Source organism: Pezoporus wallicus, unplaced genomic scaffold (genome assembly GCF_028554395.1).
Source record: "Pezoporus wallicus isolate ANWC-B61680 ecotype Strahan unplaced genomic scaffold, APGP_CSIRO_Pwel_v1 contig_7292, whole genome shotgun sequence".
Taxonomy (NCBI): domain Eukaryota; kingdom Metazoa; phylum Chordata; class Aves; order Psittaciformes; family Psittacidae; genus Pezoporus; species Pezoporus wallicus.
The window spans coordinates 250,930-276,372 of NW_026638060.1; the positions used below are offsets into that span (position 1 = coordinate 250,930).

The 25,443-nt window shown below is 46.8% G+C and overlaps 2 protein-coding genes across 4 annotated transcripts in view; both read left to right on the top strand.

Annotated features, from left to right (window-relative positions):
* Positions 1–4,179, top strand: part of LOC130598943 (tudor domain-containing protein 7-like) — a 36,978-nt gene extending 32,799 nt beyond the window's left edge. For both annotated transcript variants that reach the window (XM_057408913.1, XM_057408912.1), the window contains exons 14-16: positions 474–964; positions 1,294–1,454; positions 3,693–4,179. In XM_057408913.1, the coding sequence (XP_057264896.1) occupies positions 474–964; positions 1,294–1,454; positions 3,693–3,913 (873 nt within the window). In that variant the 3' untranslated portion in view covers positions 3,914–4,179. The remainder of the gene's footprint in view (positions 1–473; positions 965–1,293; positions 1,455–3,692) is intronic.
* The window catches only part of TMOD1 (tropomodulin 1), a 37,132-nt gene continuing 13,005 nt past the window's right edge, over positions 1,317–25,443 (top strand). Inside the window, exons 1-3 of one of the 2 annotated variants that reach the window (XM_057408916.1) lie at positions 1,317–1,454; positions 21,199–21,362; positions 23,232–23,388. In XM_057408916.1, the coding sequence (XP_057264899.1) occupies positions 21,243–21,362; positions 23,232–23,388 (277 nt within the window). In that variant the 5' untranslated portion in view covers positions 1,317–1,454; positions 21,199–21,242. Of the gene's footprint in view, positions 1,455–9,270; positions 9,377–21,198; positions 21,363–23,231; positions 23,389–25,443 lie in introns of those variants that run through there. The other variant, XM_057408915.1, reaches the window with a different exon arrangement.

Sequence of the window (25,443 nt, forward strand, 5' to 3'; positions counted from 1 at the left end):
TACTGTCACAGCACTTTGAAAAAGTATTTTGTAGCTCTCACTACCTTTTTGCTTGCTTTAACACTGGAGACCATGTAGTTAAAACATTGCTCCTCTAATCTGGGATTTACGACTGTTGCATCTGGCTTTTCTAAACATACTCTTCCAAGATAGTTTGAGTTTGTTACTAATTTTTGCTTGATTAAATAATAGACAACAGTTGTATGGTTAAATTGTGGGAAGTTTTTATTCCTGGCTGGGAAAAACAACAGAATAATCTGTATAGCTGCAAATGCTCTTTTTAGCTGTTGTGAGTTGCTTACTATCCTACAACTTCATTAACATACTTGAGACAACCTTGAAAATACTTCTGTACATGTAGAATGCAATGAACTGTTGCCACTTTTCTGTTAAAGGCTTTAGTCTTCTGTACAAAATCAGACATGCATTTAATAGTTATTAACTGGAAGTTAAACTGTATTTTGTTTTCCAAGGTGGTTAAACAGGATGGTTCAAAGGGAATTGCACACGTTTACTTGTTTGCTCCAGAGAATTTCCCAGATATGGATCATAGCATCAATCGACAGATCAAAAATGCAGACTTGTGGAGACATCAGAAAGATGTTTTCTTGAGTGTTACACCCAGTGGCACTAGCTCCCCAAAAATGACAGGTGATGCTGCTTCGGCTCTACGGGTAGCTAGTGGAAGGCTGGAGAAGAGTTTCTCAGATTCACCCAGAGAACCCAGCAGTGCAGTGTCCATGATTGATGTGCCTCCACCTCTACCTTTGTTAAAGACTGGTGAGCTCATGGATGTCTATGTTTCAGTCGCCTGCCATCCAGGTCACTTTATTATCCAGCCTTGGAAGGAGCTACATAATCTGGAAGCCCTAATGGAAGAAATGCTCTTGTACTACAGCCGGGCAGAAGAGAAACCTGTGAACATTGAAAAAAACAAGCTATACGCAGCTAAAATTGAAAATCAGTAAGTAGATACTTACATTAAAAACAAAATCTTTGAAGGAAAGCTTACCTCTGCTAACCTACACAAGCCTAGCTCTGCTTTGTCCACACCGTTAACAAGGTGACCGATGTTCAGTGATACTGAGGGATTATGGGAATAAATGAGGTTGCAGTCTCTTCCATGCTTCCAGATTTTAACTGGAAGGGTTGAGTTTGATTCGGATGATACCAGATATGGGAAACCTCAGACATATTGGTTAAGATCTTTTGGTCATGTATTATTTTTTCTGGTGCCTTGATAGTGTGTGAATATGAATTCAAATTGTCTGTTCTTGTTCTCCCCCTTTTTAGGTGGTACAGGGTTGTAATAAAAGGAATTCTTAGGAATGGGTTTTTGTCAGTGTATGAGCTGGACTATGGTAAACATGAGTTTGTCAGCATAGAGAAAGTACGACCACTTGTGGATACATTCAGAAAGCTGCCTTTCCAAGCTACAACAGCTCAGCTTGCAGGTAGGTAGTAAGATTGGTAACTTTTTTTAATTAAAGTCTTGCATCAGTGGGGATAACAAATGAACAGAAATGTTCAAGTGGATAAAGCCAAAGGTTAGTGATGCAACTGGGGCTTTTTGCTGAAGTAAGAAAAGTACCTGCTTTCAAAAACATGCTTAACGAATGCATGTTTGTCATTAAAGTAGCTCTGCTTTTCTTTTTGACATGCGTGGTGATGATTGTTTTATTACTTGTTTATTTAAATGCAGCAGTTTTAGTTACTATGTATAAAACTGAAGATTTCTTTAACAGCAGCTGCTTTTCATTGTCATAAATACTTATCGCTTAACGTGTGTGATTTCTAATATGCAAGGGACACAGGGACATCAAAACTAAATGGTTTTTGGATCCTTAAACATAACCTATTACAAAGTGTGAAAGTTATGATACACCTGTAGATAAGAACTTAGGTTCTTATTGTCTTAATCTACATAAATTTAGGAACAGGATGCTGAGTTTTTGGAGAAGTTCTTCCTATATATCTTGCCCCTATTGTAATTTACTGTTTTCCAGTGCATATTTGGAATCCAAAGTTGCCCAAAATATATTTGTATTCTCAAACAAACAAGCAAAAAGGTCCACAGGGGGATGAGGGCCTTCAACAGACTTAAGTAAGATTAATTTCCTTGAGAATATGGGGCACGGAGAGTGTGCAGACATCTGATGGAATTAAAAAAACAAAACTTGATCTCTGCTTGGTGTCCTTTCCTTCTTTTTCAGAATTTTTCTTTCATTTCTGCATTGCTTTCAGTTGTATTTCAGAATGTGTCTCATTGCTGCTTTCTGCCACTGTTTGGTCAGCACTAGTTTAGTCTTCAGTTACAGAATAAGCTTGCCTGAAGTGATAGGTCACAGGGCTGGTGCTCTGATCTAGGTTCCTTTCTATGGATTTGCTTTCCTGCATAGCCGTTGGTGTGACCTTGGGGGGGGGGGGGTTAAACTAGTGACAATGGATGTGTTACGAACAGGCTGGGGTCCTAGGAATGCATTGCTGAAAGCAAGCTGATTTCTAGCTGTATCTCTCTACTGAGGTAGTACAGGATCCAGCTGAGCAAGCCTGTAGGTCATCCAGTTTACCTGCTTCACAGAATTCCAGGTACCTAGTCAAGTTGGCCTCTGAGCTGCTTCGTATTATCAAAGCATGCCAGTTAAGTCTGGAAGACTGGAAACTATTATCCTGCTATTCTTTCACTTTTTTTCTCTGTTTTTCTTTTTTTTTTTCATGTCTGCTACTTCTCAGTCTCTGGTCAGTTTCCTTGTAAAATACCATATGCTTCTCCACCAGCCTTTTCTAGCACTAATTACGCTTACTTAACAGTTGACTTCTCATTCCTCCTGTAACCTGCAAGGAGCTGTGTTCCTGTGTTGTCCTGTCCTGTCAGCAGCAAGCTGCTGCTAACAGTAAAAGCAAAGTGTCGTCACTTTGCTATTTTGCTTTTTACCTTAAGTTACTGCTTAGGTATCCACACACAATATTTGAGTGCCTTTGTGTCTAGATGCTGCACACCAGCAATGGTCTGGGTAGACTTAATTTCGTGTCTGCAGGAGCCACTTCTTTCTTGGTGGATTTCAGCCCTATTAAAAAACTTGTTTGGGTTCTAACATTATATTCCTCAGCAGAATTGACCTTGTGGAATGCTGCTTTCAAGAAAGAAAAAATAGCAGCAGTTGTGAGGCATTTAGGTGGCATTTCTCTTCGTTTCTGCTCCCTTCAAATCTAGTTTGGGACTTGATGGTATGGCAGAAGTTTTTGTAGCTGATGCTGCTTTGAGATAAAGAAAACTTCATATAAAGCAAGGCCAACAGAACAAATATTTTCAGCACCCTCAGGCAGAAGACAAATAGTTTGTTTTGAAAGGACCTTTAGTTTCCTCTGTATCATACTTCCTGATGTGCCTTGATGATGAATGACAGCTGATATACGTTGGATTACTCAGTGCATCAGTGCATTTGCCTTTCAGTTCTGCAAACCTGTCCACATCTTCAGATTTCAAGAAAAAGTTCTAGTCTGTGTAATAGATCAACTTGTTTGTGCGGGAGACAAGTGAGCTTGTGTTTCTTTTTTGAAGCTAAGCTGCATTTAGTAGCGCTTGAGCACCTGTTTTCTCAAGTATTTAAACTCCCCCACTTACTTATAAAGTTAATCATTCAGATTGGTTCGGTTCATAAACAGTCTCTTTTGCTTTATGTTTGTCTTAGGAGTGAAAAGCCAGCAGTGGTCAGAAGAGGCATCAATAGTGTTTCGGAATCTTGTAGAGAAGAAACCCTTGGTGGCACAAATACAGGCAGTTAACGAAAGCACTAACCCTTGGGATCGAAGGATAGTGACTTTTCTCGTGGACACATCTCTTCCGGATACTGATATTTGGATTCATGATTTTGTGTCTGAAAGTCTTGTGGAATTTTCAAAGGATGATTAATCATCACTTCTGAAATGTAGCAGCTCAGATTCTTTAGCAATAAAATAAATAACAGGCTTTGAAGAGAAATATAAGTATATGGCCTTGAAGACTTGAAGGTGATGAAAATTAAAAATCTGTGTTCTGTGAAAAGGGTTTAAGAAGTTTAGGTTCTGCTGACTTCAGCTGACTTTCTGACAATTTGCACTTTGTTTACCATTGTAATGCTAGAATGTTTGGGTGAAAATATTAAAAAGTTATTTATCAATAAAATAATGTTGACTTTTGTTCATGTGAACTTTCCCTAAATGGGGGGAGGGAGATGTTTTTTATCTCATAGCTATTACTTAGAGCCATTACTCAGAGTAATTACAGGGTACTCCTCCCTTTTACTTTAACTAGCATTTTTATTACTTGGCAAACATGGAAGCAGTCCTTGTATTTCTAAATTTAGTGTCAGAGGCATGCATTATTGGTGCATTTCTCCTCCTTCCTTAACTTTTCATAAGAGTTGAACAGTTGAAAGTGCCTTGTTTGCTAGACCGCATTAAGGGGGCTTAACTTCCACAGAAGGGTATGCACTTTTTGTGTTTACTAGTCTGCTTGTTGTTCTTTAGCAATGATGCACTTTTCTGAATTCTTCGCTTCCCTCACCCCACTCCCCCATCCAGGTGCTAAATTAAGGCGTTCCTTTCCTTCTTTTTTGATACCTCATTTTCATGTGTTACTTCTGAGAAACTTTCCAGGACCGCTGCTCCCTGGAGACAGGAGCAAGCAATGTCCTTTGAGCATGTGGATTGGTGCTTAAAGTGCTCTGAACATGGTATTTTCGGCCTACTTTAGAGCCTGCTTTATTTTTGGCCTTAGAAAAATTTAGAGGAGGTGTAGACATGATTATGTTTCATAGCCTGCTGCCTAGATTTGAGTTTGTTTGCCATAGTCCCTTAAAATTGTTAGAGTATTAAAGCTTTACACAGTGAATGCCAGCAGAAGAAGTTTTTCTTCACAGCTATATGATCGTAGCTATATGATCTTTCCAGTAATACATAAGCTGAGCTAAGAAATTCTGCTGGCATGCTGTCTGCATGGGTAAAGGGGGCTAGGTAGAAAGGGAACCGTGACTGGAAGGTGCAAACTGTATGTAACATTAGAATGAGAGAAGTTCATGCAAATACTCTGAGTAAACAAGCTGTGTAAGCACGGAAGACTTAAGATTCACACCCTCATGGACTAATTCTGGTGTAGTTCTGGAGACGCTCTGAGGTCATCAGCAAGAAGTCCTCCTGGAAGCCTGGCAGGTGTCTTTCTGCATGGACTGTGCACAGGATATAGCAGAGCCCTTGTGAATATACCAGCCAGTGATAAACTAAGAAACTGCTAATCTAAAGGAATTTGCTAGTTAACATGGTCCTGCCCACATTTAAGTGTGCTGAGGTGAGACATTCAAGTGTACTTTTTGAGAGAGAAGTTACATTAATGCCCAAAATACCAGTATTTTTCCATTTTAATAAATTTCTCCTTCCTCAGCTGTCACTGCAGAGAAGGTGAAGAATGAAGGGGAAGGAGTCAATGTGATGATGAACTGCTGTAGGATAAATTTCCATGCAGAAGCTTTCTTCTGTGTAGGACTGCTTCAGAACCTGAAGATCTGAATAGTGCAGGTCATTAGGATGAAGTAATCTGGGAACAGGCTTTGGGACCCTACACCTGCAGTATTAGGGGAAAGACCCTCACAGATGCTCAGGGTGGTTTTTGAGCTTGTCTCCTCCTTCTGAAGTATGCCTCACCCTCCCCTTGGTTGTCCGTGGCTGCTCCAGAGCCTAAAAAGCCCCAGTGAGAAGCAAAGACAATATTCATACAGTCTCAGGCATTTGCGCAACTCAGTACTGGAGTTCACGTAGGCAGCTTTGTGTGGGGGTAAAACAGTGCACCATCTCCATGTGGTGAGTCATTTTGTGCACGAATTGAGCATACATCCAACCCCAACTTAGTAACACAAGGCTGCATTCAGTTCACATGCTGTATCCAGAGGCTGCATTGTCTCCCTGTCCTCACACCCACTACCCCCTACCACCCCTGTACTAACCAGCTCCATTACTAGTGCATTTCACTGCAGGTGCTGTGCTGCTAGTTACTGACTGTCCTGGTTCTGGCTAGGATATTGTTAATAAACTGTTTCAGCCAAAACCAGCACATTTAGCTACTGTCTCCTTAACACCACCTGGGATTTTAGTTGCAGAGCTATGCTTTTACACCTGCTTTTAATGTTAGTTTCTCACCTGGCTGACCAGCCTGTAAGTTTCTGATAGACTTGTTACCTGCTAGAGCTGTTTGAGTATATTTTGTCCTCTGGCTTTGAAAAAAGTGCAGAAAGTGTTGGCTGTACACCAGTATTGAACACTTTTGAGTTTGTTGAGGTTCGTGATCCATGGTTAGCATAATTAGCAGTGCTAGGAGGCATTAGACCTGCCTGCCCTGTGCAAGTTGTGAATTCACACAGAATGCTGTGTGGTTTTTAACTTCAGTTTTAAGGTGTTTGGGGTTGGTTGTGAATGGTTTCTCTGCTGTCATTAATGCATGGCACCTCACCAGGGGTGCCTCCAGTGTCTGAGTTAACGGCTTCATGTGATCTTTCTATTTCAACAGCTATTAGAAGGGCCTCCCCAGGAACCCTGCATGCAGTTCTGGGTGCTGTCATACAAGAAACGTGGATTAATTTTAGAGAGTCCAAATGAAAGCAAGAACAATGAAATTCTAGAAAACCTGTCTCAAATGATTCTGGGTAGGAGAAGGCTAAGGAGGGGAACACTTTCAAAAGTTTTCACTGATAAAGAATCTGCATTTTTATGTAGGGAAAATAGGACACCTAAGGGTTTGAGTTGCCTGCAAATTCACTGGAACTCCAGTTTCATTATAAATGGCAAAACCAGGTAGGATGTATCTGTAGAAACCCACCTAATCCTCCCTTGGATGTGGAGATGGAATCTGTAATTCTTGGAACCCCATCCAAGATGGAAGAAGAGAAGGCAGCATTGTTAGATGTGTCTTATGGATCACCGTGAATTTTATAAACTGGAAAATGAGCATTTGTTACCTAGGGGAAACAGACAACACTGACATAGTTGAAAAAGCTAAGCAGATCTCTTACATTCCCAAGGCTGTGAAGAATAGGCTCTTTCAAACCATCTCTTCTCTGTTTATTCTGCCTCAGCTGTATTTGTTAGGTTTAAAAAGTTCAAGTTTACCTGTTTTCATCTCCAGTGTTTTTATGCTGCATCATTTTGAAGAACTCTGTCAGAGAACACAGAATCACAGAATTGTTAGGGTTGGAAAGGACCTCTGGAGAAATGCAAGAATGCTCTTTTCCATCCCAAAATGAGTTCCTATCTCCAACGTTTCCACTCCTGGACTACTCTTTTCCAATTTTAGTAGACTTTTGTTGCAAAGCTCTATTGTATATGTGTCCTTTGTTCTCACAGTTGCTGTGCATCAGGCAAAACTTCAAGACCCTAGATCCTCATGTGTGATTGTGTTAGACAAGGGAAGTCAAAAAGAATCATGCAGTAAAGCCCCCTTACTTTAAATGTTCATAATGACTGAAAGCTTCCTTCTGTGTTCATTTGTTCATTGCGGTATTTTCAGACTGGAAGTCTTCAACAGAAGTTGTCCTGCTCTGTAAGGTTAGAACATGGCATGGGCAGGAGAGGCTTCTGACCTGAGCGGACGTGTTTCCAGTGTGCTGAGCTGATGCACTCTCAAGGGTGTCTTGAGAGCTGTTTTGAAGAGAGGCTTAGGTGTAGTTGGAGTTAGCAATACTAAGTGTCTTGTGAACAGGGCTGCGATGTGTGTTACTTGCAGCATTGATAACTACCATGTGTTACAGTAGGCAGCTAGAAAAGAAGCATCACCGATACTTACACTGAAAACAAATGTGCTGAGAACCTGGGTTAATGTCTTGCCTAATGGAGACAGGCTCAGTGCATCCTAAGGGGAGTGCAGCACTCACCTTGGATGAGATTCTGGTGCCCACAAAGCTAGACCTGATCAGCAGACAGATGGGATAAAAATGAAGTGTCTTGTGCATACCTCAGAGAGCAGTGCCAACATGGGCATGTAGGGAAGCTTGGTGGTGCTGGTGGAACTCTTCCAGAGCTGGTCACAGCTTCCACATCCTTGAGAAAGACAGTTGGCAAGCAGGTAGTGTAGATAGTGGCATCTGGGTATGTCTGATCTGGTATCCATTGAGCTTCTTCAGCCTTAAGTGACTTGGATATTTGTGCCAGTCAATGGGTGAATTGGGTGGCTCCAAGTGTCCTTTTCACTGCTGCTGGAAGCTGGGATGATGCCAGTGTCCAGGGCCATAATCCTGCTTATATCTGCCAGGCATGCACTGAATCCGGTGCTCAGCAGGGTTCCCATTTGTATCCTTCATTTGGCCCAGCTGTGAGTAGTATTTCCAGGGTTAACCACATGTTGTTCTCCAGACACCATGGACAAGGAATCTCAGTGCCAAGCACATCAGCGGTATGGCAAGCTGTGGAAAAAAAAAGCCAGGTACCATCTCATGGAGACGGGGGCCATTTCAGATGAAGGGCATTACTGGGTCTGGGAAGTGAGAAGTGTTCGTGTGGACTGACAGGCCTGGGGCCCTCTCTGCTATTGGCATGTGGCTGCTGGTGGAGAACAGGCAGCAGAGAGAAGGAGAAGCTTGGGACTGACACTTTATGGGAGAGTTATTAAAGAAGAATATAGGACAAATTCAGGAGGCTTTATGGTGACTCAAAGAGGGGACAGGAGATTTAGCATCAACATTGTTAAAACTGTTGACACCATGAGGCTGGAAGGCTGATGGCAGGCTTGGAGTTGCCCTGGCAGGTGGCTGTCACTGGACGTATGGGGCAAATTGACAGGGAGTAAAGTAAGATGTGGAATTAGTAGGTGCATTGATACCGATGGCATCTGTGCCCATGCAGCCCCAGTGCCCCAGCAGCGCGGGTGGCTGGGCTTGGGGTGGCTGAGCCCCGAGACCCCAGTGGTGCGAGGAAGGAGCCTCAAGGTGCTCGCAGCAGCCTGTGTCCCCACGAACCGAGGCGTTCACGCCTTAAGGCGCTTTGCAGAGGCACCTGGCTCGGCGCTCCGAAGGAAGTTGCTGTGGGACAAGGGGCAGGCGGCTGCGTTAGCTCCGCTAACAGCAAGGCAGACCCTCTGGAAGCTAGCGCTGCCTGCGCCGTGCGGGGTCCCCTGCGCGCCCCGCGCCGGTCGCTCCGAGCGCGCTGTGCAGGCGTGGGGTCAGCACCCGCGGCGGGGGCCGAGACGGGCACAGCTGTCGGCGGCCGGGAGGGACGGTGGGGCCGGGCCCCGCTGAGTGACGGCCGGGACGGGGCTGGGGCCGCGGCCGCCCCCCCGCCCCCAGCAGCGGCGCAGCCGGCACGGGCAGGACGCGCCGCCCGGGCTCGGCTCGGCTCGGCTCGGCTCACGGGTGCGGTAAGCGGGCGGAGGGGTGGCGGGTCCGGCCCAGCTCTTACCTGGGCACAGTTATTTGGCCCGTACCGGACTGTACCGGCTCGACATAAATACGGGCCGCCTTCGCACTGCGAGCGACCGGCTCGCATGGTGCCCGGCTGCCCTGCCTGCTTGTCCATCCGTCTAGCTATGTGTCTGTCTGTCTGTCTGTCTGCCTGCCTGCGGGTGGCCGTGCCCGCAGCGTCGGATCGCTGCGTTGCGCCGGGGTGCGCGGAGCCGCCGTTGCGGCTGTGCCCCGGTGCAGCCTCCGGCACCCCGCCGGGACGCGATCGCTTGTATCCGCGGCGGAGCGGGTCGGGGGGACCGCGGGCAGCGCCGGGAGGTGCGGGGCGGCCCGGAGTGTGTTGCGGAGGGCGCCAGTAGTTGCGTTTTGTTGCTGTTGCGTTTGTAACCCTGTGAGCCCTGGTGGGAAGTAGTTTTCCAGGGCATGGATCAGTAGAAAGCTGCGCTGCTTTTGTACGGGAAAAGTGGACATTAGCGCCGAGGGGAAAGATTCCTTGAGTCCTTGTAGCGTGTTTTCCATGGGTTGAGCTCGCTCTATCTTGAGTTAGTCACTGACTTGCTTTGGAGGGTGCTGCCTATCTCAAAGATAACTTTCCTTCGCTCTGCTGGACGCAGTGTGTGCCCTCACTCAAGAGCCATCCTGATGTACTCATCTGCTGGCTTCTGCTTCTGAAGCCGTCCTGCACGGTTTGTGGGGCAGAACCCGTTGCCCACTGCCCCCTGCTCTGGACCCCTAGGCAGAGGTCCTGTCTCTTGTTGCTTTACATCTTTCCTTGAGAATCGGGCTTTGAGCCAGAAGGGTGCTCAGCCACGTGGCTGCAGCTATTTTTAGGTCTGTATAAAATCCCTTCTTAGTGTGTGACTCGCCAGCTCACGTGGGAATGAATTCCTCACTTCTCATCAAAGAGGCAAGATCTGTGCCGAGAGGTGGCACCTTCTCTCACCCTGTCTGATAGAGGAAAAAATAGTGAACAACCTTCTGAGCAAGCCAGCCCTGCTTCTGGTTATGATAGGGAGCCCTTCATCTTTTGTCAGCTTGGAAAGACGAGCTGGGACACAACATTAAAGCCAAGCACTGTCTTGCCAGCACCGTGGTGCTCGGAGCCCAATGCCTTTAGTAGTGGTGTAGAAGAGCCTGCACTGTTGGCTCTTGCACACTTTCTACCTATTGTACCCTAGTGTACATGTATTCGGGTATTCTGACAGGCATGCTGCGTTGTATGCTCACTGCTGCTCATTTCAAGGTCTCTGTTTTTGTCCTGGCAGGGCTCTCTTTTTGTACTACTGCTACTTTTTCCCTTTCAGCATTGCTTTGTTTTGCAGCCTGGCTCATATTGTTGTTTTCTCCATAGGAGAGTCTGCTGGCTTTTCTCCAGATAACAAACATGGTTTTGCACAGTATTAGGCATATATTGCTTTCTCCCCTCCTGCTTGTTGATTTTGGAAGACCAAACAGATGTGGAGATAGGCTCTCTCATTCCTGATTTCCTTTGCTCATGTTTTACTTTCATTCACCATAAGGATAGTTTGATTTACCTTTTCAGGAGATCCTGAAAGATCCCTTTGTGAGAAGCATCTGTCCCGTTGCCTGGTGTGTAACTGCAGCCCGCAGAGTGATGTGCTGCTGAACGTGATGTTTGCAGATGAATTATTTTTACTTTCCTGTTTGCTGCTTCACTGTTTTCCAAGCAGGTGGAGTTGTTGTGAAAGCCCAAGGGGAGGAGGCTGGGATCTGCTTTCTGACTTTTTTCCTCTGTAGTTGATGACCATTTGTGAATTGTGAATGAGGAAGACTCTGTCTTCACCTCTTTATTCAAGGCAGGGCCTTGTAGTCAAAGTTTACTTTGACTCTTGGGAGAAACAGGCGATATTGTGTTCCGTAGCTCCATGTTCCTAAGCGGACACATGTGTTTTGTCACAGAACCGCATCGCTGCTGGTGGCTCCGTGGTTCTCTGGTCCATCCGCAGCTCACAGTAGATCTCTCCTCACCCACGGAGGTTGTGGCTTCATATGGCCTATGTGTAGAAACCCACAGAGGTGGAAACCCCATTTCCCCAGTGCCCTGTCTCAGAGCTGCATCGCCTTCCTGGGAGGGAGTTCTTCCTACTTGTTCTTGGTAAATGAGATAAACGCATATCAGAGGCTGTCCTGGGTCAGACCAAAGGGGGTCCAGTCCAGCTGGCCAGTCCAGTGCCAGTCCAGATGGCAGCAGTGGGTAGCAGATGTGGTGGGAGAAGTGTGGAAAAGGAGGAATGCCTTCCCAGAGCTCTGTCCCATCCCAGCACTGTGCTGTTTATTAGCTCTCATAGCTGGAGGTGGTATCTTTGTTTCTTCAAGCCTTGGAGGGCTGAGTAAAGGTCCCACCTCTGTAAAATGTCTCATTCAGATTTGGTGCTCAGTATACACCACATACTCATTGCTGCTGGAACAGTACTTGTTTTGTTCCAGTGTTCATTAAGCATCAACATATCTAGGGTTTATTAGTGGCACCTTGAGGGAGCATTTCACTTGCAATTCCCCTGCCTCAGCCACACTAGCAGTGAGGTGGGATCAGGAATATGCAGATGTAGGTGTGTTACGAACAGCTCATAGTGCTTTGCTTCGGGCTGTCTGTCAGGACCTTTGAGCTACAGGACATTGCCGTCGCCTGTGGAAGTGTCCAAGTGCCTGCTCAGTGCAAGACAGAAGCCTTTCTGCTCCTGTGTTCACATGGCGTCCTTAGGTTCAGCTGCTCCCTTCAGCTGGAGTGTGCCAAAGAGGCAGGAGTCCATCTGAGGAGTAACAGAAGTTCAGGAAAGGAACCCAAAGATCCCTTTTCAGAGAAGGCTGGCTGTGAAGTTTCCAAGTGGAAGGGATCAGTTACAGAGCAGGAACTGGTGTCACTAATGACTCAAGTGTACCCACACGCCTTTCATAGGGATTAGTAGTTAATCAAATAAGTACATGCCAGCTGCATCAGAGAACCTCACCCCGAATAGGAGAACCCATAAGTGTGTTTACAATGTGTCCCTTAAAAGTATGCACGCATTCCTAAACAGAAGGTACAGCTGGAATGGCTTGTGTTTGTGATTGTGCAGGGTTTGACACCATTATGCGTGGCTTGGTCATCAGACATCCAGGTGATTTTCTGGATGACCCTGATAAGATAGACCATGTGGTAAGAGTAGCATTGAGTTGTGTGACTTGCAGGCTGCAGGGGTGTTGAGGATAGGAGGGCCAAGAGAGTGCAGCCAGTGTAAGACTTCCCTTGGCACCAGAGGGTGAAGGGAGAGGTCACAGAATCATTAGGGTTGGAAGGGAACTCTGGAGACCATTTAGTCCAATCCCTGCCAAGGCAGTGCCAAGCCACTTTATTCAAGCACAGGGAGCTTTCCCTACTGCATGCGTGACCTCAGAGAACAACCTGTTTGCTGTGGGACTGCCAAGTGCAAGGATGGGAATGTCCGCACTGGCATGGGAATGAAGCTGCAGTATCAGTAAGTGTTGTCCACAGCATAATTGATCTTCATTGTTTTAGGCTTCGGTGGCGACAGTGACTCTGGATAACGTTATGTGTTTTGCATGGCTGATGTCATCTAGAGAGGCAGAAGTCACAGTGTGCTTTGATACATCCAAGATGTCTCCTTCGAGATGTTTCTTTTCAAATAGAAATTCCACTGTGTCTTAGTTGCTGGTTGTGAGGTTTTTAACAAACCAGAGTAAATCCAGATCTACCTTGGAAACGTCCCGAGTTTCCTGAAGGGACAGCGGATTCCCTGTTAGAATTTACTAGGCAGGAGCCTCTTGCAAGGAGCTTAAGACGGCCTCAGTCTTTCTAGTTGATGGCTGGCTTGCCTGGTGCAATGAGGATGAGTGCCGAGCTCTGTTTTCTCCATCTGATGTCAGAGCTTCTCATTGTTTGGAGCATTCTTTTTTCTGTCCACTCTTCTCATCCAGGGCATGAATGTGCTGGCACTGCTGAGCTCTGCAGGGCAAAGGCTGAGGTACAAAGGTACGCCTGATGGGCACTGCTAGCTGAGCAGGGGATGGGGACATCAGCCACCTCCTGTGCTCTGTTGTATTGATGCTTGTCTATTCCGCAAGCTGCACAAGGGCTTCTCAGTGTGAGAAAACTGCAGAGCAAGGTACTATCGTGGTCTGGAAGTTGAGCAACTCACTCTCATGCTGCAAGAGCAAGGGGCTTAGCCAAGGTGACTTTCAACCGTGTCTGAGCTCATAATGGTTTAACAACAGTTTGCTTCACAGGAAGGCAGTTAAACCCCCTTGTGTTGAACCAGAATCGGGATTCAAACTTGAATCACAGCAGTGAGGACTTTGCTTCAGTTGGGTAAGTGAAGTGAGTGCAGAAACCAAGTGTTTGAGAAATGCAGGGATCAGCTTGAAGCCAGTTTCCCATCCTGTGAAATCACCTCCGGGCATTCAGAGGAGGAGCCTGCCAGTTGGACAGACCTGTGCATTCTTCTGGGACCACATCACAGGAAGTTTAGATGGGTAAGGGACCTCTGGAAGTTTGTGGTCCAGTGCTCTCTTCTGAGCAGGAGGAGAACCTGACCCAGCCCCAGAGCTAGGTCAGGTTGCCTGGTGCCTTGCCCAGCTGAGTATCAAATACGAAGGATGGAGATTCCACCACCTCTGTGGGCCCTGTACCACGGTTACACCACTCTCGCAGAAGGCAGTTTTCCTCTTGCCACAGCTTGCTCCCATTGCCCATTCCCTTCCCCGGTGCACCTCTGAGGAAAGACTGGTTCTGTCTTCTCTCAAAATCCTTTCCCTTTAGGCAGTGGATGACTGCAATTAGATCCCACTGCATCCTTCTTCAGGCTGAAGAAGTCCAGTTGCCTCCATTTCTCCTTGCAACTTCTGTGTCCTTGCCTCCTTGCCCATCCTGACAGCCCTGCACTGGAGCCTCTTCAGCTTTGTCAAGACCTGTCTTCTTCTGGGGGGCATCAAACTGGACTTCAGTGGTGCTAAGCAGAGGGGCATGCCCTCTGTGGACCTCCTGTCTATATGCTTTCTAGTGCAGCTCGGACTGCGAATCCAGTGCAGCGTCTGTAGGATGTCTCTTGTGGCTTTAACAAGACATTTCAACATCTCGTACTTTCAAGGTGGTGATGCAGAGTGCAAGTAGACTAGTGGTGCTTGACACTGCAGCCTGGTCTGTGTTTATGGCTTGTTAAAAAGACGATTTCCTCTCTGGCTGAGAAAATGAGATCAGCCTAACAAATAATCTACAAAAAATGAGCAGGAGACAATTCCCCTAAAAGGACTGTGTTTAGCTATTTATCTTCTTTTCTTCAAGCCGAAGACTTGACATTCAGCGAGAGCAAAGTGTGTTCATTTGCAGTGGGGTAAACTTCTGAATGCCTGTACTGCAGGTATGGGGCATGTGGTCACCTGCTGCTGGGCTCTGGTTGTGTCTTCAGAGAAGGGACCACTGGCTCCAGTGTGGTGCTTGTGCCTGTGTGCTGGGAGGGGAGCATTCCTGTACCAGCACACCTGCATTTGCTTTCCTTGTGACCAGGGGAACTAGCAGTAAGAAGCACCCAGCAGTTAAGCCTTTGGATGGGTAAGGCTGTGTGATGACACTGGGGACAGATTTAGGTCTTCCTGTACCCTGCTCTGGTTTCCTACTGGGTTTTGCAGAATTGGCATAGACTCACATGTTTAGATGTGATTGCAGAAGGAGCCAATGCACAGTTTTCCCTCTGTTGTCATTGGATCTGGCTGTAGTTTGTTGGTCCCTTCTTGGAACTCCTGGGAGCTGCGGGTGTTGGAGTGCCCAGTGACTCAAACAGCAGGGCAGCTGTGGAGAACTCAGGCTCTTGCACACCAGCACCCAAATATGCTGGGGTGCGAGCCCAGGGTTTGCAAGTTGTCCCATGAGCAGCAGAGCCACCAGAGACTCACTTTTTGGTGTATTAATGTCCTTCATCCCTACATCCCCACTGTATCTGCCCCAGCACTAACACTTCCAGTGAATCTCCCTTCCGCAGGTGCTTCTTGTACTCCCTGCCTGTACAGCTCCCTGCAAATGGCCCAGCTCCCTCCATTCGCTGTCAGATAAAGGAGATGCTTAGGCTTGCTCCACATCACACCTCTGCTGATGGACCCTTTGCACACGTGCCCCTTGACAAGAAATCAGGGTTTGAGTCCTGCATCAGATTTTATTGGAGTTAGCCCATGGCTCTGAGGTTTATCAGAGGACTGAGAGGCCATGTGAAAATACAGTCCTCGTTCAAGAAACCAGCTGCATCTGATTTGCTCCTCTTACACACACAGCATGTGTCTTGGATTTATACCTGCGTGATTCACTGTGGTCTAAGTGTATGCACAGAAAGTACTTAACTTCTCTTGAGCTAATAGGAGATGGTCACTTGAGGGATGTGTAGTTTCTCAAAAAAAAGCCCTGGTGTTTGTATTAGAAGTAAAATAAAAAAAAATAAAAAGACATTGTGCAACTGTGGATGGGTTGATAGAAATTAGTTTGTTATTTTCATCCTGTAAAATAATAGCTCTGAACTTTGACTGAGATTTATACTTCAGCTATGAAAAAAATCTCATACATAAATCTCATAAATCAAAACCCTGCATGAGTCAAATAGGAACTCTTCTTGATCCAGGATATTCTCACAAGGTTAACTTCTGCATCTGAGACTGCTGAAGGACAGCTTCCATCCTGAGTGCCCTTTTGTCTTCAGACTTGGCAGAAGAATCATCGATACCTGTGCTGGTGACACCGCTTGGCTGCCTCCTTGTCTGAGACACCAAGGCCTCAGCTTGCTTTCCAAATTCAAAGCACTTAAAAAGTTTCCCAGTGGATTTGAGGGTTGGCTGAGGCTGGGGATGTGCATTTCTTTTGCTGTGGCTTTCACTGGGGACAGAGTACACAGAGTTCCTGTCCTTTATGCCTTTTGCTGGCGATTCAGTGTGGCTGGTGTCTTGGGGTGCACCAAGGCCTCCTGATGCTGAAGCCTGCTGCAAAACACTGAAATTGGGGATTGGCTTGGACTGATAACAGAATTTATTGCCAAAGAGCCCTGTATCTTGGCTGAGATTTGTTGCTCTTCCTCCCTCTTCATGTATGCAAAGGGCTTTCTGTAGTTTCCGTGCTGGTGCACATGGGAGGTTGTGCAGGTTGAGGCTGGACTTTGCAGCAGGAACATGTGTGAGCCCACCATCACCACATTATGCAGCAGCCAGGGGAAATCAGCCTTCACGTTTCCTCTGTGACACCTTTGTGTTTTCTTGGACTCTGTCTTGCTTGCTGCTGTTCCTGTTGCTTTACCCAGTTCTGCTTTCTTGTTTGTTCTTTTCCCTGGGGTTACCAGAGCACTGGGGGATGATCCTGCCCATGTCCTCACTTGGCGATACCTGTGCAGCTCTGCAGCCTCCCCAGGCAGCCTCCTGCAGCCTGAGCCCTCTGCTGCCCTGTGCTGGCCCTCCCTGCGTGCACACCTGAGAGCCGTAAGCATGGACATGAGGAAAAATTCCTTACAAAGAGGGTGGTGAAACACTGTCACAGGCTGCCCAGAGAGGTGGTGGGGACATTCAAGGCCAGGCTGGATGTGGTTCTGGGCAACCTGTTCTAATTGAAGATGTCCCTGCTCGTTGCAGGGGACTTGGAGTAGATGAGCTTTGAAGGTCTCTTCCAGACCAAACCATTCCATGATTCTATGACCATGCCCCTGTGCCTGCTCTGCTTTATGCTGTGGATAGGACACTCTGATCCCATGTGGATCACCCTCCGAGGTCTCCACTGGTTCCCTGCAGAGGGGTCGGTGCTACTCTCAGTGTCCCAGAAAGGCATAGTGCTGTAGGGGGCTGTACAGCTGTAGAGCAGTGAAAGGAGTATTTCCAGTGTTATATGGGATGCTTTTCATTTTCACATGTCCTACAACACTCATTTGTTCAGTGGGTTTGGATCCTTCAGAAAGAAACTGTCCCATCCCCATCATAATCCCAAATGTTGTCCTTTTTTTGCCATTGATTTATTTTGTCTTCCTATATTCATGATAGGAACAGTCTCCAGCGTAGATGACCTGTGGTGTATGTTCATCTCCCACATGATTTAATTTTCCTCCTTGAATCTTTTTATTGGTCTTCATGTGTACCAACTTGTGTGCTCTTCAGTCTCACCAAGTGCAAGTGTCTGGGCTGTCTTCTCATGTGTCTGATGAATACTTTGGACAATGAAACCCAATACCTTGCTGTCGTTGTAGTCAATATCAATTTCAATTTTTGGAGGAGTTAAAGTTGTAATAACATTAGTCCTGTGCAGCTCCTGTACGCTACATATATATTTTGGTGTGATGCTTCCTTTATTGATTGAATTAAAAGTGTAGTGGTAGGTTTAATGAAAATCGCAAGAATACAAGCTGCTTAGGAAGGCATTGATAGTAGACTTGATGGAACAGATTTGTGGTGACTTAGGGTTAACTCTTTCGTGGATGTCCTGGATTTCACATGTGGATATGATACTGAGTTGTGCTGGAGGTGTTGGGTTGCTTTGGAGTGCAGGTGTGGGGTGACCTGTGTTAAACAATGTCTCAACCCTAGCAGGGGTCAGGAAGAGCTGTTTGTGGCAGTGGCTGTTCCAGCACGTTGTATAAGTGAAAACAGTTATGCTTAGGCAGAATTTACCTGCTTTATTATTTCCGTCAGTACAAAGCCCTCTGTCCATTTACAGCAGATCATAGAATAGCAGAATACCAAGTTGGAAGGGACCTCAAGGATCATCTAGTTGAAGCTTTCTTGGCAAAAGCACAGGCTGGACAAGATAGCCCAGTACCCTTTCCCGCTAAATTTTAGAAGCACTCAACAGTGAGGAATCCACCACATCCCTGTGGTGATTATTCCAATGGCTGATTGTCCTCATTGTGACACATTTCCAAGATAAAGACTCTGGACTATTTTGCTGACAAAAACTAGAAGAGGAATAAAACTTTCACATGAAAGATGGGCTATTTTGTGTTTTCTCCCAGCACTCCTTAGCATGAGAGGCCAGGGATGTGGAGATAAGGGGGAGCAAGTGAACATGCTGATGCTGGAGGCTGCAGCCAGCAGGGTTGGTCCAGTGGCATGGAGCGGTACCCAGTACCCTGCACCATGTCATGATGTTCTCGCTGCGGCAGCTCTGGGGTTGTTGGCACTGTGTGGCTGCACCAGTGAGGCTGAGAACCCTGTCCCATCCCAGCAGGTCTGCTTGGGGTACATAGGGAACAGAACTCTCCCCATGGGGATTTGGGCCATGCTTCAGCAGGCTCTGCACCTGTCCTCACCCCTCAGGGCCTTTGCTATATGCAGCCCCGGCTTCATATCTCTGCAGGATGCTTTGAAACCCGAAGCGCTTTCCAGAAGCGTTCCCTGTGCGCACTGATGTCCGATGTCTGTCCCGCCTTTCGCCTCTCAGTGCTGACAGTCTCCGTCCTTCTGGCAGGAGGCAACAAGGTCAGCGCCGCCGAGCTCCATCCCACTTGAGCCACCATGGCTAGAAAGGGGCTGGGACTTCCTCAGGAGTGGTCGTCCACACGTCACCAAGATGGAGGTTGCCATGTGCATGGCAGCTGTGGGTGTTTTAAGTCATTACAGGGAATTTATCAGCACAGGGTGGGTTATCCACTGCTGTCCTGCCTGCTCTTAGCTCTGGCTGCTTCTACAGCAAGGGAGTCAAAACTAAGACTTGAATATGAAATACAGGCTAGTAGTGGTTTGTGTGCTTTAAGCTAAGGTTGCAGTGGGATGGCACATCTCCAGATCCAGGTCCAGGCTGCTTTTCTAGGCTCTCTCACATCAGAATAATAAATTGCTGTAATGACAAGTGTTTGTTCTTCATAGAATCATAGAATGGTTTGGATTGGAAAGGACCTTAAGATCATCCAGTTCCAACCCACCTGCCATTGGCAGGGACACCTTCCACTCGCCCGTGTTACTCAAAACCCCATCTAACCTGGCCTGGCCTCGCTGTGCGATTGTGATAAAGGCTCTGCTTTTCTCTATGCCAACCAGAAGGGCAGCCCTGCTGGGGCTGAGCTGCTGGACGTGGCTCCTAGCCTGACCCATGCAGGGTTGCATGGCTGCTGCACATCAGTCTCACAGCTCGAGGTGCCTTGCACTGACTGCTGCAGGGATTGGTAAATCGCAGGAGTGCTGGAGTCCCCACTGCCTTGCTTGTCCAGATCCACCATTGCTCCTGCTTCCTCCTTCACCCTCTGCTACCCTTGACCCTGGTGCCTGCAGGTTGACTGTATGGAGTAAACCGTCCACAAAAAGCTGGTTTTTACCCCCTGCAGGAGCCTTGGGGGTTGTTCCTCCCATCCAGGAGGCAACGTTTCCTGGCGCTCCACCTCCTAAGTGGTGAGTGGTAGGAATGCGAGTGATGCAAGAATTGCCATCACACCAGTGGGACACCAAAGGTCTGACCAGATGAGAGCTCTAAATTTAAGGGCTTGCTGGCAAGCCATGTGTGTGTTAGTGTGCCCTTTTGTGACCAAGCTAAAGATAATTCTCCTATCTGGACCAGCAGCTGTGCTGTAAGTGGCATAAAGAGACTTCTCCGCTAATGAAGAGCGATCATGAAAACATGATCTGCCCTAAAGAGTATGGGCAAAGCTGGAGAGATGTGACTTGGGGTATGGCCCTGACACTGCAGAAGCTGAAAAGAGGCCATTTATTGAAACTCAGTTTGGCTCCTTGAGAAAATGAGCAGGCGTTGCTGTTATTTTAATGTAAATGCCACTTGAGTGAATAACAGGACTTCTTTAACCTGTAGGAAAAGCCAGTTTAAATTACCCAGAGTTCAATACCCTGTGCAAAAATGGAGCCAAAGACCCCTATATGTGCCAACTGTTCTATGGAAATTTCAGCAAAAAAGCAGAATTGAACATGTTTTTGTGTGTTGTAGTGAGTGTATGTTTAACTCATTTGCATATTTTAAACACATTAACCTTTGTAGGTCTACTACAGTCTTTTAGAGCTGGCAGAGGTCAGTTACGTGTGTGTGATTGCGTATGGCATTTTATAGTAGGAGACATGGGATGAACCCCTGGGTCAGAAGGGCTTATACAGATAGGTCAGCTAGTACATTACTCCTCCTACTCATCTTGAAGGGTTGGTTTAGGTGTGGAGTAACGCTTGGGTCAGCTGCTTAGCTTACAGCAGCAAAACACGTGTTCTCTTGGGGAAGGTGGGTCACTAAACAGCACGTTCAACTGGCAGCTTCCTGAACACAAGTGGATAATACTTCTTGATCTCCTTCTGGCCTTAAAACATGAAGAGGAGTGCTGCACTGCAGCCTTGTGGAGGCTTGCAGGGCTCAGAGGCACTCAGTGATGCCACAGATCTGTTTTCCCATCTGGTGACTATGTTATCTGGAGTGCCATATGCAGAGAGGTGTTACTGGGGGCTTGTAAGGGCGTGAGAGCTGCAGTCTATGGTTTCTCATTTATTGTCTTTCAAGGAAATAAATGCCCAGGACACTCTGTTAATATCTGGTATCATTTGACATCTGTAGCCAGGGTCCTGTACAAAGTGCTTCCTCAGTGCTGCCCTGTAAGCCTGTGATGGGACAATGTGCTAGTGAAGTTGTGCCACTCTCAGGAGCATGGGCTCTTACTTGCATGTAGGATATGGATGGGGGAGTCTGAGCAATCCTGGCTTTGAAGTCAGCCACACTTTAGACATAAATCTTCTGCAACTCTGTGGTATTTGGCATTCCCCAGCCAGATGGGCCACCGTGTCGTCTTTCATGTACTCAGTGTTATGCTTCTTGTGCTCTTTTCAGGTCCTCTTTCAGCATAAAAGTGAGATTCACGAGACTCCTCTAAGATGTCTTACAGAAAGGAGCTAGAAAAATACCGAGACCTGGATGAAGACAAGATCCTTGGAGCTCTGACAGAGGAGGAGCTCAGGAAGTTAGAGGATGAACTGGAAGAGCTGGATCCTGATGTAAGTAATTTTTACATGGGATTTCTAGGTGACACATTTCTGTATTTGTAGGGGAATGGGCTGAACTAGTAATCTGTATCTAAGTGGGATCCTGTGCAGAGTCTGTACTCAGTGCAAGGATGGAGGAGACTGGCCACAGGTGAGCAGCAGTTTTGCTATCACAAGCACAGGCTACACTTGGGACTTTGTTTCTGTGATACTCCTCTGCCCTTGCCCCAGTTTGCACGCTCTGCTGTGATTTACAGCACCAGTGTAAGCCAGTACTGGTGCAGCGTGGTAAACCTGCAGGAACAGGATCTCTTGCTTCTGATCAGGCCACCTTGGAAGGAATGTTTTGGGATTTGTGGATTGTTTGGAGGTTATTTTCATAGCAAACTTCAAACACTCTGTATTTTTCTCCATTTAGGCAGAAATCCAAATCCCAGAGCTTTGCAAAAAGGGGCAACTGCTTTTTAGCAATCTCCCAATATTAGCAAGAGCTACACATATGCAAACACTGGGTGTGCTGATGCCAAGCAATGAAAGCTGTTTGGAGGCAGCGGTCCTGTGGCCCCAGCAGGGGATGCACAGAGCCAACTGGCAGGCCCCTGTATTACGGCAACGTTAGATGATGAGGCTGGGCACTGCCAAGTGAAAGATTGTTCCTGCCACAAGCAGTTAGTGTTCCTGGGTGAAATGATGGGCAGTGGTGGTTGCATCATCAGTATTTTTAATTGCAACGCAGGAAAATTATTAAGAGGAGCAGGCTGGCTCCTGGGACTAAGTGTATGCATGGGCTGATGGGCTGGTTACAGCTGACTCGGAAGACGCAGAGTCAGGCAGTGTGCAGCGAAGGGTGCGTAAAGGTAAAAACATCTGCCACTGCAGGCATAGCCTGAGTACAGGAGTTAAAGCACAGATATTGCATGCTCATCCCTCGCAGCATGAAGCCTGAGGAAGCAAGCTGTTTCCTACACCTCCTTCCTTGTGCATTAGCGCAGTTCTTCTCTCTTGCTTCCTAAGGTTGCGCAAGCCTAATTGCTTCCAATTAGTCACTGTCCTTCTCAGGGTTTTCACTGATAAAAATTTTAATTATAATGAGTTACTTTTATTAGGCAGACATGGAAAGATCAGTGTGGTGTTCAAAATCACCTTGGTTGTCTTAAAAAGTAAATGTTGACTTCTATCCAGCAAAGCTTTAAAGAACATGCTTAGTGCCAAATCTGGGAACAGTCTTACTGCATTAAGGCTGTTCTATATTTACACATAAGCAGGTGCTTACGTGCCACATGTATCAAGCACAAAGCAACTTCCCATGGAGTCTAATGTGACTGAATAATGAGGCAGTTTGCAGAAGGGCTGAGGTTTGCAGGGGTTTTATTCTGAATGGAGTGACCTTCTCTGTAGTTTTGTGATGGACATGAAGGAGAGGAGACCACCTCAGCTCTCTGCTTTGCTCTGTGAGAGACAATGGCTTTCCCTGAACTGTTTTTTTGTTTGGACACATGGGGCATGTGGGCCCTTTGGCATGCACCTATAGGGAGAAGACCACTTGAGTGCAGCAGCTTGGTTCTGATGCTGTAGCTGTTGTGAAGAGGCAGCAGAAATGGTGAGGGTGGGGAAGAGGCTAGGAATAGCAGGAGGTGATGACTGAGAGCTCCCAGAGAAAGCTGCTGTTGTGGAGAAACACCCACTTGGCAGCATGGAGATCTTGCAGTGGAGCCAGAATTGGAAATGGTAGGGGGGAAGGAGCATTACATGTTTTAAATTATGTGGGAATTGGTTAGATCAGGATAACCTTCCGCAGAAGGACAAGGAAATTGGAGAGGGGAGAGGGTTTGATGGATGAGGCCTGAAGAGATAACCTGTGTTTCTCCCCTCTCTGCCCAGAACGCACTGCTGCCAGCAGGGCTCAGGCAGCGGGATCAGACACAAAAACCGCCAACTGGCCCATTCAAAAGGGAGGAACTCATGGCCCACCTAGAAAAGCAAGCAAAGGATGTTAAAGACAGAGAAGACTTGGTTCCTTTCACGGGTGAAAAGAGAGGTATGGTCATCCTTTGCACCACACTCTGTGTGTTGTGATGAAGGGACAATGCGTGCACAACAAAAGGGCTGTGCCTGACCAGCATTGCTAAGCAGGACTTCATTTTGACACCACTGGGGTGGTGGATCTGCTGTCTAGTTCCAGCCCATGTTGGCTGATAAACTCGGGTGTGTCCAAGAGGTTGATGTGCTTGCTAATTTGGGTACCATCTGGTAAGTGATGGACAAAGGCTGTACCACTGTGCAGCCTCTTTCCGTCCCCATCCCACTGCAGCTGTGTCAGGCTCTGGGGCAGACATCCTCTTCTGTCCTCTCTTGTTCCTCCTCTGCCCTGTGAGCTCTGGAGGCTGCACTCTGTCTTCCAGCACTACCTTTCATCCCCCATCCTTACGTTCTGAACTTTATCTTGTTATAGAGAAACCCCACAGCTCCCCTCAGCTGTGATGATCCCAACAGCTCCTATCTAGTCTTCATCACCTCTTGACAACCCCAGCCCCATTTCCAAGTCTTCTGCAGTTTGCATGTTTCTGTCTCCCTGCACCATACCCTGCACCTCTACTCTGTGGTCCTGGGGCTTTTGAGAAAATGGTTTGCTCTGCCTCGTCTCTTACCTCTTCTTCTGGCATCTTTTCCTGTTCTCCTGGGACATGTTGTATTATCCAAAGGACTTTCCTGCTCCTCTTAGCTCTCTGAATATCATCTGATGTGAGACATGGTTCAGTCTAATCCTTGCCTCTGGGTTCCAGGAGCTTCTCAGCAGCCTTTTTCTGCTGTTGTCTCCCCTTGTACCATGATCTCCCTGTGGCAGGTTTGGTTGCGTGCTGCTCTCACTACTAGTTGCCCCATGTCAAAAAGAGGTGCATTAAAATTTAAGCATGTGAGCATGCTTCCAAGTTGTGGTGTTTCTCAAAGCTGCCTCCTTACTGATCCACATAGCTTGCTGTGAAAGAGCTTGTGTTAAATCTGTCCATTTAATAAAACTGGAGGTAGTAATTGTAGGAAAAAAAAGGCAAGAATAAGAAAAAAAAAGAAAAGCGCTTTCCTTGAAAGAAGTAAATTGAGTGCTATCAGGAAGAGTGATTTAGCAACTTCAAGCATACCCTAGCCCAGCAGGTAATAGCAGCGCTCAGCAGGAGGTGAAGGTATTTCAGGCATTTTCAGCCTCCAGCTCCTGGTCTGAGCTAATCATATTTCAATGTGATGTGATCTCAAACACATTAAATATATTTTACTTGTAACACACAGTTGAGTGAAGACATTACTTACAGTGACTGTGAAACAGAGGTAGCAAATTATATGTTCACAGCTGTGGAAATAAATCACCGCATTTGCAGTTCAAAGGGTGATTTACTAGCTTGCCATGGGAGGTGCTCTCCCTGGCCATGCTGCTGGACAGGGTAGGAGTTGGCACGTGCATACACGCTGCAATATGATATATAATTCTGTGTTTGAATGCACCTATTAATTTAAAGTTCAAACTCATAATGAAGCATGACTGAGATATGAAACTTTCTACAACTAAACCCCGTAAGTTTCAATGGCGCTGAAATGTCAAGAGGAGTTGCTGTGTGGTGGCAGAATTAAGCTGCCCTGTTTTTCCTGTTCCTTGCTGAACTGACCAGATGGTGTGCAGTTTGCTGAGCCACATGTCCAGTGGGACAGTGGTTCTGGGTCCCCACACCAAGGCAGAGCTGAGGGTAACAGCCCTTCACAGGCAGGGTACCAAGAAGGTGCCTGGCAGTGCAGGCACATATGACACTGACTATTTTTGTTAGAGCAGCTATGTCCCAGGAGGCAGATTGCTGCCCTCTTCATCAGGGCGGTAGTGCGCAGGCAGGAGATGGCTGTTTATAGCAGCCTCTATTTCAAAGCAGGGGAGCCTGAAGCACAGTTTCCTCTTCCTTGAGGCTAAATTTAGCCCCTTCTGTTTCTGCACATCCCTGAGCAGCAGGATCTTTTTTTCTCCCCTTTGGTGCTGCTGACTCTGGTTTCAGAAGGTGACAAAAATAGTCCTGGCTGGTATGCCCGGCTGAGAGCTTTGCGCTCGCTATCTCTC